General features: G+C 43.3%; 1 protein-coding gene across 2 annotated transcripts in view; it reads left to right on the top strand.

The window, feature by feature from the left end:
* Positions 1–13600, top strand: part of PPP2R2A (protein phosphatase 2 regulatory subunit Balpha) — a 37780-nt gene that overhangs the window by 22636 nt on the left and 1544 nt on the right. For both annotated transcript variants that reach the window (XM_064731041.1, XM_064731040.1), the window contains exons 3-9: positions 7240–7337; positions 10194–10359; positions 10821–10933; positions 11146–11323; positions 11934–12098; positions 12621–12790; positions 13281–13372. In XM_064731041.1, the coding sequence (XP_064587111.1) occupies positions 7240–7337; positions 10194–10359; positions 10821–10933; positions 11146–11323; positions 11934–12098; positions 12621–12790; positions 13281–13372 (982 nt within the window). The remainder of the gene's footprint in view (positions 1–7239; positions 7338–10193; positions 10360–10820; positions 10934–11145; positions 11324–11933; positions 12099–12620; positions 12791–13280; positions 13373–13600) is intronic.

Here is a 13600-nt window from a genome sequence, read left to right as displayed (position 1 = left end):
TTGTGTTTTCTAGGAAGCCATGAGGCCTAACAAAAGTTATTAGCATGAATTTGCAAAACCACCAAAATAACATTGTTTTGTACTTGAGTATTGAGTTGCATTATCTCTAGCTATGTGTTACAAATTCAGTTCTATGCTGCCCTAATACACGTGAATCCTGTGCAGTCTTGGAGCACTGATCCTTTCCCTTGCCTCCAGTTCCACCTCCCATTAAAAAAGTGACTCATTCCAGCTCCTGCTTCTGCAGACTGGTGATAACAGAGTGTTCCTGATGTCATTGCTGCTACATGGATTTGACAGCACAAAGAGTGATCTCAGAAGGATGTGGCACGCTGAGCTGTGCTTTGCCATGCAAGAGTAGAGTCCTGCTTACCTGGGGGCCCACAGTGAGCAGGACAGGCTGAGGAGGTAACAGGAAAAGCTTAATCAAGCAGTATCAAACTTTTGTTTTGGGGAGCTAAATAAAAAGTTAAAAATTAAACTTGGAGTAGTAATAATAATGAGTAATAATAATGGTTTTCTAATCCAAAGTTGAACTCATTGTTGAACTAGAACTTCCCTGGCGTATCTTTCCTCAAAGGATTGGCAAAGTTGGAGAAGGAAAGGGAGAAGAAGTGGTGAATAAAAGAAAAGGGAATATAGAGGAGTCCAGGCAATTAGAGTGAAGTTATGGTGGCTGAGGCCTGCTTGACAAGGTTTATATTTGATTATTTTACTTGGGTGAGTAATTCATGCTGTGCAATACTGTGTGTATTCAGTTTGGCCACTGGTACCTTGTGTATGCTACATGTGGGTAGGGATGTAAATGGGACTGGGTGAGTCTCAGCTCTCAAGGGCTTCTTCACCAAACAGCACTCAATGCTTTCAGCATCAGCAGGAGCATGATGACTTTGTCATGGTCATGTTTTGAATTGTCAGCCTCCCAGGGCTGTTCAAGTGAGCTCACTCACTTGGAGTGAATGTGCAGGGCAGGGAGCACTCAGTAAATCTTCCTCCTGTCTGTGCAGCTCCCAGGTTTGCAAAGCAAAGCCCAGCAAGCCCAGCCTATCACTGTGTGCTGGAGCTGCCCTCTGTCCTGTGTGTTTGTGTGTGCCCCTGCAGGGCAGCAGCACTGAGGAGAGAGCTGCCATCAGACAAGTGCCCCTCCCTGGCAAGGGGGGCAGCTTTGTGCTGCAGAGTTCCAGTACTTGGCAAGGAACCAGCTGCCTTTGGCAGGGGGCATGGCACAGTGGGAGGATTTTTGCCACAAGGGGCAATAACCCCTTTCTGCCTTTTCTGTTGTCTAGGTGCATTTCTTCCTGTCCCCAGATTTTAAGGAATTAATATATTTTGAATGCCCTCTCTAGTAGAGAAGAGATCAATTTAAAGGACTTCTGGAATGAGTCTCAAGCAGGAAATTGAGCAGTGAGAATGCCTGCTCCCTTTGGATTTGTTACCTGGTCACCTCAGGGAGATGGAATGAATGCAGGGAATCCTTCAGGCAAGTGAATGAGGAGGGAAATGAAGTCAGTACTAAAACTGGTCATGGCACCTTTAGAGCACACAACCCTTGTGTTCCCTTCCCCCTCTCCACAGACTTAAATGAGGGATGAGGCTGGAATGCAGAGGGTGTTTCCTTTTACACCACCAGCACTAAACAGTTCCTGGCATTTTGCTCTCACTCTTTTCCTGGGCTGTGAGGTTGGGGTACCCTGTGTTGGGAGCTCTCTGCACACAGACATGTGGTCACCCTGCCTTAACCTCGTTTAAACAGCTTCCTGTTCACTTTGGGATTAGCACCTCACTAGCTACCTTCAGAGATAAATACACAACGTATCAGGGCTCTGGATAAAGGAGTAAACCCAAATCCCAAACAGTGGGGTGTTGGTGGGATGACTCAATGCATTGTGGGGCTACTTAAAATATTTGAAGCCTTGGAAGAGCTTTTGTTTTCTCTCCAGTGTCTTTCGTTGTTTGACTGGGGTTTGTTCCCAGTGATGAAGTACATAATTCCAAAACAAAACCATTATTGGAAACAAGAAAGTCCAATCAAAAGCCATAAATTTCTGTCATTAGCTGTGACTTGAGCAGGAGTTTCTGGAAGCTGCATCTGTTCAGTAGTTTGAAGCAGGGAGGTTTTGCCTCACCCTGATTGGAAAGGACCAAACAACCCACAAGGGATTTCCAGACAATGTCTGCAGGTTCTCCTGGACAGATACTCTTGGTCTCTCTGGGAAGAATGACTCAGGTGTATTCAGCAATTGTGCATGGAATTCAAATATTTCACTGGAATTCAAATATTTCACTGTCTCTATCTCTCATTATGTTTATCCACTCCTCTGCTGCTTCCTCAATTTGAGGCTGTTTGAGCTTCCCTGGATTTTAATATTAATCCTAAAAGCTGGTTTCTTAATGTTTTTCTTTTGAGACCATTCCTGAAGTGTACTTGGAATGATTGATTGATGTTTAGTTTGATGAAAATAGCTTTTCCAGGCTGATAAACTGAGGATGTGGTCTCCACATTAGGTCAGCAAATTCAGTTTTCACTTGCCAAGACAGAATTTCCAACCTGTATATCATCTGCTCTGCTTTATGGATTTTTATAATCTTTTAAAGATTATTTTGAGTTGGTCCTTTGGAAAATCCCAGAAATTTTGAGCCACTGAATCCCAGGTATTTTGAGCCACTGGGAAGGTATGTAAACAATACTTTCTAAATAATTTGAAAATGCTTTTTAAATGTTACAGTTCTTTGTTCAGTCCTTGGAAACATCAAGAGATTGCTGCACTTGTGTAAACACTCTGATTTACTTGCTCTCTGCTCAGGCAGCAGATCAACGTGATTCCAGAAACTTGCACAGAAACCTTTTGGGTCTGGTGAAATAAAGGCTCTCTTTGTTCTGCCGTGATTGACTCGCTGCTGCAGAGTAGGTGACATGTTTTGCCTACCAAGCATGTTTTCTAAGCAGAGTTTATATAAAGTTCATGGAACATTAAAACAGATAGCCTCTTCTCTTCTAATAAAATCCTCTTTATTATGTTATTGGAAACAAAGTTAATGCAGAATTGCTTTTCAGGTTTGTGATGGGCCTTCTGGAATGAAGTCATTGGATTACAGTTTTCTTGTGCTGGTTTGGATTGATGAAGGTTTATTCCCTTTTTCCATAGACATCTGGACTCTGGTAAAACTCCATCACAATCCTTTCTTTAAAGTTTCAGAAAATTTGATGGTGACAGTGCACACATTCTGCATTCACTGCAACACGTGGAGGGCCCCCAGAGTGTGAAAGTGTGTTTGAGTATTTGTCACTGAGTTTTTCTGGTTCCAAACACTGCTTTTAACAGGGGGAAAGGCATTTGAGGTCTGTTGGATTCCTTTATTATTTTTTAACTTGAACTGATTCTCTTTCCAGTGCACTGGCCTAGTGGCCTCAGAGCCTTACCTGAAGCTCTGAGATGTGTTTTGTCCTTTTCCTATTCCCTATCAAACACCATGTTTTGGTTTTATTTTATTGGCTGCTCCAATTTCTGTCTCCATGTCTGCTGGGTAAGAATTTAGTCCTGCTTGAATCCAGTCAGGTGTCCAGATCTTGCTGGTGGTTTTGATTTTTGTTGGAGCACTTGAAAAGTGAAGATGTCTCATTGAAGCTTAAAAAATTAAAGCAGGTTGTGAGAATGAAGATGCTGTGCAGGAGAGGAAAGCTTTGCCAGATTGTAGCTCCTGGATCAGGGAGAGCTGTGGGAAGCTTTGGATGGCTCTGGGGGAAGCAGACTCTGCCCTGTCTCTGTGTGCTGATGGATCAGGGACCAAAACCTCTCCTGAGTTTGAGATGTTTGTGATCAGTGGCTTGGTTTGACTCTAGAGTTTTATATCTCAGAGGTGGAGATAGAACTGTGCAGCAGCTCTGTGTTTCCATACCTGCTGTAGAACATTTTCATTCATAAATAGATTTCAGGTAATGTAGGTGATTCCTACCCCACTACTTCTTTGCTTTCAGGTCACTAAAAAACATTATTTGAAACCATTGAGCAGTCTCAGAAGTGTTTCTACAACAGTAAATGTCTGTGAAGGGATATTGAATGGAACCGAAGGACACACAATAGATCTGTGCAGAGCAATACTTGTAAATGATGTAACAACCTCTGAATTCTCTGTCCCAAGTTAAGCAAGGAGGAGGAACCTGGTTCACTCGGTGCTGGTATTGCAGGTGCCCTGCAGGAATGAGGGTGTACCTTGCTGTGTCCTGGCTTTTGCCTCTGTCACAATCCTGTCTTCATCTCCTGTGACTGATGCTGCCATGCAGTGTTTGCAACCCTCGGCACTGGCACTGTCACATCTTGGTGTCAGAGATGTCCTGAGATGCTGGAGAGGAGGAGAGGACAGATCTGATCTCCAGCTGACAGCAGATAAGCTGTGGCCTGGGAGGGGTTTGGGTATCAGATAAGGGCTCAGTGGTTGTTTATCTCTGACATTGTGCTGAAGAAAAGGGCACTGAAATGCATCCATTTCCAGCAGCCATCAGTGAGGTGGCAGTGGGGCCCTGCCCATCTGCTTCTCCCTTCAGCTTCCCTGCAGGAGCTCCTGGCTCTGGGAGGGGTCATTGCCCAGTGTGTGGCAGCAGGAGCAGCTCTGTTTGCAGGCACCCCCAGGGCGAGGAGAGGAAACACCACAGGCTGGGGATTCTCTCTGGTGGTGCTGAAGGGCCAAAATCATCAAGGAATTACAATTATCACTGGAAAAAAGCAGGGTAAGATGGGTACCTGTTGTGGGCAATGAGGATGTTAACACAGATGAGAACCCACAAGTGAATCCAGGCGCTGGGGAGGTTGAAAAGCTCCCTCTGTCCTTTCTCCACCACCTTTAAACAGCTCAGCACCAGTGTTTGATGTGTGGCTGTTGCTTTGATGAAGGTGTGGGAATGTGGAATTCCAAACAGGGCATTGCTGGGTTTGCATGTACAGCTGCTTGTTTGCTTTCTAGTACAGATTTCTTTGTAAAATCTATATCTTGGCCCTGGCTTGGGATTACTTTAGCAGAAATCACTTTTTTCTGTCACGTTTTTAGCACCTTTTCTTTCCTTTGGAGAGGGAATAGTCTGAGATTACACTGTGGAAGGCACATTGGATTTATTGATGTATCTTGAGTTTTGAAACAAATTCATATTTTTCCATTGCTGCTAAGGAATGTATTTGGTTTTAATTTAAAACTGATCCAATACTTGGAATGATCTGCATGGTGTCAGTCAGGCACTGGAGGTTTCTCTACCTGGTCACCACTGCCTGTTGCACTCCTTGGGGATGTGGGATATGGGTGCTGAAAATTTATTTGTGCACCTGAGTCTGTGATAGCAGGATCTGCATCAGCTTGGAAATCACTGGGGGAAAGCTTGGATTCTCCTGAAAATCAAAAAGGCAAGAATGTCTGGGATCTACAGAAAAGTGGTTGTCTTTCTGCTATGTGAGATTTGTATTATTATTAAATACAATATATAGCATCATCAGACCTGGGAAAATAGAGATTTTTGTCCTTAAACAAAGGTTTTTCTGGCTGCTGTTGCTGCCTGTTCTAAATTTTCCAGTGACTTTCATGAAATAAGTACTTTGATTAATTTATTCATCTGTTTTTGTATGGGTATATGAGACTTCTAAGGCCATTTTTTCTCTGCTCTTTCCACATACATGGACACATTGAGTTTGCTAATAATTCACTGCATTGTCTCACCAGTTTCAAGACTGTCAGAGCGTGTAGTGTTAAATCTTTGTTTTTCTCAGTAGTAATTATTCTGTGTATTTCTCACTGCTGAGATATGTTAGTGCACTTTTCTTCAATTAATTGATAATTTTTTAAGTAAGGTCATTTCCTATTGGAGGAGTACAACCATGTGCTTTGCATTGGGCCTGCTTGGTTTGCACCTCCCTCTTTCTGCACATCGATGAATTGTTTCTTGTCTCCGTGCCCCCTTCACCTGGGCGAGGTACTGTGAAATACCAAATGTGCAGCTCAGTGCTTTGCACCTTACAGGTGTGAGATAAATCACTTCATCTTGGTCACACCCAGAAGAATGGCTGCAGTAGCTGCTGCCTTCTGGGATGGAAGGAAGATGAGTTTGGAATGAAAGTTTGTGTGTGTGTGATGTGGGTGCGGGCTCGTGGGGCGCAGGCCGTGGGTGCGTTCCTGTCTGCAGACATTGCTGCCAGGCCAGCAGTGGCAGGGACATTGCTGGGGGATCTCTGGGGCACTTTGTGCTGAAGAACACAAAACTCTGTGGTTTGGCTCTAAGTCAAGCAGGTATTGATCTTGTTTAAGTCTAAAATGTTATGAATGCAATGGAGAAAAAAGAAACCATCCCCCAGAAAATACCGTTTATCTACTGCTGACTGGCATGAAAGTGAAATGGCCTTAAGACTTGTGTATGTACAACTCTCAAGTAGTTTCTGTGGCAGAAAATGAGATTTATAGAGTTGTGTTTTCAAAAATAGTTTGGCTTCTGATTCAACTATTTGGGGGTGCAAGGAGCATTTGTACCTTTGGAAATGTGAATGGGTGGGCTTGAGCTTAAGTTGTAATTTGTCCTTTCTGATGTATGAACACTCAGTTTGATACTAGGGATTACTATTTGTGTCACTGTATATTTACCATTTAATTCTAGCACTCCCTATAAAAACACTTGTGATAATGTAAACCTTCTTCATCTAGAAGAGGTACTTGGGTGTTTTGAAGACTGTTGAGGTTTTTTCCTGATTTTCTGCAGCTGTTTATTCCTTGCATTCCTTAAACACAGATATCTGAACTTTTCTCCCGTGATACCTTTTGCCTTTAAGTTACCAAATGTGTACTGAGTCCTTTAAAAAAATAGGTGCTTTGAGGTGATATGGATAATGATTGTATCTAAATGATGCATTAGGAAAAATGGAGAAAATAAAGATGCACAGTTGCTCTAGGAAGGTACAGTCTCTATTACCTAGAGTCAGAGTAGAAACACCAGTTCTAAGGGGCTGAGGATATGAAACCTTTAGGAACAAAGTAATGCACAACACTGTGCTTGTAGCTCTGGCATGGTCATCTAGAAATGCTTCTCAAATGTACAGCTTAAAAACTAGGGTCATTTTTTGGAAGAAACTTCTACTTGCATTTCATAGGTGTCCTTTAAATAAACTATAATTCTTTTAATGGTTTGGGTTTTTTTAATCGTGGCCTTCTTGGCCACTTGGTATTTAGAAGAATGATTAATCTGGGGGATTTATTTTTGTTGTTCTGCAGCGGATATAATTTCTACAGTAGAATTTAACCATTCTGGAGAGTTGTTAGCAACAGGAGACAAAGGAGGGAGAGTTGTCATCTTTCAACAGGAGCAGGAGGTGAGTGCTGTCTAATTCCATTGTTCTTTCTATTCCCTTTTAAAGACAAGGAGCATGTTTTTGTAAAACCCCTTACACGAAGTGCATGCCTGTGTGATAAGTGATTACTGAAATTTAATTAACTTGGTGATAGAAGTTATTTGAAACACTCTTTGGTTGTGGTATAAAGAATGTTGAAAGGGAAGACCAAAAAGGGGTAGGACACAAAAGCCCCCTGAGGGAACTGAAGTTGGTTCTTACACAGTGACTCTCTGGCTGTGATGATGATTTCAGTGGAACTGGGGATATTAAAAGTTGCCCTCTAGTGAGTGTGTGACTGTGACCCCAGGTGTCCTTTGCCACATCAATCAAGTAAAACCACAGAACCCCCATAGCAGAGGTCTCTTTTCTCCCTTTACCCTTGGTTTTTGGGCTTTTGGCTCTACCTCTGTCATTGGGCAGCTGAGCTGCAGTGCCTGATTTTAACTGAGGCTGGAAGTTGGAAGTTTTTGTGGTTATCATGTATTTCAGGGAGATGTCCCTCACTGCCTAAAGATGCCACTGTTAGTTTTGTGTAGTTTTTCCTTCAATTTCCGTTTTAAAACTCCCAAAGCTTGGCATTTCTGGTTCCCTGAGCAGAGGGCTGATGTGTGGGCAAGGCACCGTCCCTGTGCCAGCAGCTCCCCTCGGTCAGTGGGGACATCTAGTGGGGCTGTGTGGCACCGGCTGATGGAGTATTTTGTGGGGTTTTTTTATTGTTTTCCTTTTATTTCTTTATTACTTTTAATTCTTGAGTTGTAGCTTGACGCTTTTAAGAATCCTCTTGTGCAGCTTAAAGTTGCAGTAGTTCCTTGCCTGCTTTCAGGTGGGCTGTATTTCAGTGACTCCTTGGTTTTTGGAGCATAATCCAAGCTCACATCCTTAGGAGCTGGGATCCAGGGGTAGGGAGAACAGCTGGGTTGTCAGATGAAATCCCACAGAATTGTTTTTGGCATTTTTTTTACTTCTCTGTGTTTAGGGAATGATTTGTGCTTATGGACTGGTAGTTGGTTGTTCCAACAAACTGTCTAGAGCAGATTTTATGTGAAAGTGAATGAAATAGAAGTGTTCTGTTTGGAGCTCTGTGCCCCTTTGTGCCACACTCCCTGCAGGGCTTTGCAGCCCACGCTGCAGGAGGGGAGGCGCTGCCAGGGCTGAGTGAGGAGCTGTGCAGACCCGTGTGCCTTCCCCCAGTGCCAGAGTGCTGCCCCCTCCGGGCTGCAATGTGGCAGCCGCTGACATCAGCTGGCTGCCAGGCAGGAAGTGAATCCTGCAGCTCCCAGAAACTGAGCAGGAATTTGCGTGGGCACGGTGCAATTACCTGAACTGGAATTCAGCATCGGCCGCTTGGGCCAACACCTCGCCTTGTTTGGAATTTTTTGTTTTCCTTTGAGCACCATGAGACTGAGAGTTTAAATTTGGTTTTAGCCCAAGGATGGATTTCACATATTACTGGGCTTATGTATTATTGTGATCCTGTAAAGTTTTACTAGAATGCACACATAGAATATTCAACCTCAGTCGTTACGGTCAGTCTGGAATTGAAGGAAAGTTCCCAGTTCCCTGGATTTCCTAAGGCATTTCCTACAGCACAATAGATTTCCTTTCCAAGTTGTTCCATGCAGTGACCCAGCTTCAGTTGTTAGTTCTGACTGAGGCTTAGAACAAAATCCCTTCCATTCTCCAGGGTGGGAGAAGCAGTGTAAGGGACAGGTGTGGTACAGAATTCTGGTGCCAAATGGGATTTCTGAGTGTTTTGGCCCATTATCCCTTCCCTGCCCCCAGCTTATTTTCAAGTCCAAGAATTCCTGCCAGCTCTCAGGGTATGAAGCACGGGAAAATGATGCAAAGAATGTGACAAATGTGGGCTAGCAAGGGTTGTATCAGATGTGTTTTGGTGAGCTACTCAGGGATTAAATGAGCCCATGGACATGAGACACCAGAGAAGGAAGGAGCAAAGTCCCCAGCCAGGAACATATCACAGCAAAGGCATCTGATGGTGCAATCTCTGGAGTTGGTGGGACAGGAATAAATCACAAAACTCAGCTTGAAACCACTACAGGTGAACGTGGGGAGTACTACATCAGAAATGGACCCAATTTTCTGCACCCAGTGGATGAAATTCAGGGTTCAGTCCATGCAGTGCAGTATTTTGGTGCTTAAGACACAACTTTTGGCAAGAGGAATTGTGTAATTTTTCGGTTTTGTAAAACCAGTTTTACACCTGGTCAGGTAACTGCAGGGGTGACTGCAATGCCAGAGCAGAGGTGCTGAGCTTTTTCCCCATCTAGAAAGAGGAAGAAAAAGCTGCTTAAGAAGTTCAGAAGCTCCTAGGGGACTTGCAGATTACAAACCAGAATCGTGGAGCTGCTGGTATAAATTTAGAGGTGCCATGTGGGATTTCCATAGTGTGCCTGGAAAGCTGAATGTACTCACAGAGTAGATTTGCCATTTGTGTGTCTGTGTTGCAGGGGAAGAAATATTCCCTTTAAACAGCAAAGATGGGAAAATTAAAGATTAAATAAGTTGTAGTTTGGTTTTGTTTTGGTTTATTTTTTGGTTTTTTTAATAGGTAAAATATTAGTTTGTTCAGCTGCTCAGCATTAGTGTGAAAACTTGTTGGGGATGTTACATTCTGTGGAGAGTTTCTGGAAACTTAAGCTCTGCATGAACTGTCTCTTCTCTGATGTTTTCTTAGCCAAAATAGTAGAAACCTTAATAAATTTCTTGCCACAGAGATGATGCTCATCTTATTTGGTTGACAGGATCATAAAAATCAATTGGTTGTACCCAAATGTACATTGTATACATGTCTTGATCGTTTAATTCTCTTTTTAGAACAAAACCCAGTCTCACAGTAGGGGAGAATACAATGTTTACAGTACCTTTCAAAGCCATGAACCAGAGTTTGACTACTTGAAAAGTTTAGAAATTGAAGAGAAGATCAACAAAATTAGGTGGTTACCCCAGAAAAATGCTGCTCAGTTTTTATTGTCTACAAATGGTAAGTATTTTGCACCATAACATGTTCTTATGTAGATTTGTTATTAGGATTTGGTCTTATCCTCTCCAAAAGGCTGGAATCAAGTGGGGTTTAACTGCAGGGATCTGGGGCCGTGGTTGTGGCTTCCCTGGGCACGGTGTCCCAGCACAGGGCGGGTGTTTGGGATTTTGCAGCCCCTGTGTACAGCGCATGTGAGACCTTCATGTGTGTGAGAGTCCCTGTGGCAGAGCCTGCATCAATCATTCATAGCAGTCCCTGTCCTGACTGAAACTTGCTGGAACTCTTATAAAAAGAACAAACTGTGGAGGAGGTTTTTTAATGCTTTTTGTCTTGTTTTCCCCAAGCAGCATTTTTGTCTTTTTTTGTGCACGTGGGCGGCCTTGTCTTCTTAGAAGGAATCAGCAGTGATGACTGGTGTCTCTCCACAGCTCTCATTTTAACCTGTGCTTGTTTCATTGCAGATAAAACAATAAAGTTATGGAAAATCAGTGAAAGGGACAAAAGACCCGAGGGTTATAATTTAAAGGAGGAGGATGGACGGTATAGGGATCCTACTACAGTTACAACACTACGGGTGAGTAGCTCACAATCAGCTCCTTCCCCTCTCCCAGCCCATGGCTCTGGGAGGAACCACCCCACCACATCATTAACTTCATCTTTCCTGTGCTGGCCCTTGGCAGAAATACTGACTTGTGAGATGTTTCATCCAGCTTGGGATGTGGAAGGACTGTGCTGGTGTCTGTGCTAGGCTGGGCTCTCACTCTTGCCCTGCTCTGTGTGCTGCAGGTGCCAGTGTTCAGGCCCATGGACCTCATGGTGGAGGCCAGCCCACGCAGGATATTTGCCAATGCCCACACGTATCACATCAACTCCATCTCCATCAACAGCGACTATGAGACGTACCTGTCTGCAGACGACCTGCGGATCAACCTGTGGCACCTAGAAATCACTGACAGAAGTTTTAGTATCCTTTTGCCATTGTTCTGTGGGTTGGGAACAGGAAAACTGTTGGGTTTTAGTTCCTTCCATGAGAAGTGTTTAGTACAGATACAGAGAATTCATCTCCTTTTCTCCCTAGTCATTGTAAGGGCTTTTACTTCTGGAGAAGGAATGGTTTGGTTTGGAAGGGACATTAAAGCTCATCCAGGTGGGCAGGAGCAGGTTACTCCAACCTGGCCTTGGACACTTCCAGGGATGGAGCAGCCACACCTGTGTGAAGCTTTTAATACAAAATAGCATTTTATAACATAGCAGTGTAATTAGAAATTAAACAAAATGAAGTTTTGTATGAAATACTTGGGAGATAATTTGTAGTATAGAATTAATTACTGCTGGAGTGTGGAGCAAAACTGAAGCAGGTTTTTGCTGCTGTAAGAATTATCCTGAAACCAATTCAGAATGTGATGTTACCACCTTGCTTTGTAGAAAAATTGAAAGGCTTGATTTTAACTCTTCCCTGGGTTGTGCCTGGGTCCCACAAGCCTGAGGTAGCATTTCTGAAAGCATCTAAAACTGAAAAATACCTTGGGAAAAACTCATTTCACTGGAGACAATTCCTTAAAGAGCTGCTGCAGACATTGTAGATATCAAGCCTGCCAACATGGAGGAGCTGACAGAGGTGATCACAGCTGCAGAGTTCCACCCCAACAGCTGCAGCACGTTTGTCTACAGCAGCAGCAAAGGCACAATTCGCCTGTGTGACATGAGGGCATCAGCCCTCTGTGACAGACACTCAAAGTGTGAGTGCTGCAGTTCGGTGTCTCCCTGTGCCAGAGGACATTTGCTGTTGGAGGATATCAAACACTGAATAGTCTGTGTGGATTTGTGTAGAATTTGTGTAGTATATTGAGTATATCTAAAGCCTAAAATCTAAATAAATCTTGTATTTATGTTTTCCTGGAGTAAAAGTAGTGAGTAAAATGAGTAGCAGGTTCTGTTTGGACACCAGAAAAGGATTTTTGCAGACTTCAGGTGGTTAAAGGCCATTTGGTCTGTACTTGGTGCTGGAAATCTGGTGCATGTGTGAATCAAGACTTCACATATTACCAAATAATTCATTCACTAAGGAGCTGACCTCGGCTTGCTACAACAATAGAGAGTATGGCAACTGTATTACCAATGTTTCTTGAAAGTTATTTTATGTAATACAGAGTAACACAAGGCAGAAAGCTTGTGGAGACAATGTTAAAGTAATCCAGGTGTATCATGTATCAAAGAGACACAAACTGACCTCTTGAAATGCCTGTCCTATTTTCCTGCAGTGTTTGAAGAACCAGAGGATCCTAGCAACAGATCATTTTTCTCTGAAATCATCTCTTCCATATCTGATGTCAAATTTAGCCACAGTGGTCGATATATGATGACTAGAGATTATCTGTCAGTGAAGATCTGGGATTTAAATATGGAAAATAGACCTGTGGAAACATACCAGGTACTGGGTGAAAATCATGTGGGCTGGGAATTAAAAACCATGGACAGGGGCTGAATCTTACTGATGGTCTTGATGTGGCAGTTACAGTTTTGTCTCTAGATTCAGGCAGAGCATCCCTGAGCTTTGGGGATTCCACACTCCTGCTGAAAGGTTGTGCTGTTTGCAGGGTGGTGGCAGAACCCAAAGCCATGTTTGGGGCTGGAAAAGCCTCACTCTTACTCAGTGGGGATTTGGGATGTGGAGAGGTGATCTCCAGCCATGAGACTTGGACAGGTCTTTGGCTGTCTTTATGTTCTGTGCCATATCAGGAGGTGAAACATTTCATTTTCATAAAATGTTTTTAGCTGCCTATGAAAATTGCTGTTTGCATTGTGAGAGAGCTCTTGTGAACAGTCTCAGGTTCCTTGCTTTTGGAACAGTCTGGGAAGGCTCTTTTACAGGTATGAGTCTAAGTAAGGTTCCCTCAGTTTCTCTTATCCCTCTTTTCCAGGTGCATGAATACCTCAGGAGTAAACTCTGCTCACTGTATGAGAATGATTGCATTTTTGACAAGTTTGAATGCTGTTGGAATGGATCAGACAGGCAAGTGGAATTCTTATCCCTGTGCACCTCAAATCTTTCCAAATTATTCTTAAAAGGGGCAGTGGAGCTCAAATGCCTGGGTTTGGACAATGCAGTAGTACTTTAGGAGACTGTAATATGTGCATTATTAACTGCAAGGATCTGTACCAGACCTCTAGGGGAGCCCATGGGAAAACCTTCCAGGAATGTTCTTTTTCCAGTGATTTACCATGGTTGTGACCTGCCAAT

This window comes from Zonotrichia leucophrys, chromosome 22 (genome assembly GCF_028769735.1).
Source record: "Zonotrichia leucophrys gambelii isolate GWCS_2022_RI chromosome 22, RI_Zleu_2.0, whole genome shotgun sequence".
NCBI lineage: Eukaryota > Metazoa > Chordata > Aves > Passeriformes > Passerellidae > Zonotrichia > Zonotrichia leucophrys.
The sequence above is the reverse complement of the archived record's forward strand: the minus strand, read 5'-3'. Positions and strand labels throughout refer to the sequence as shown.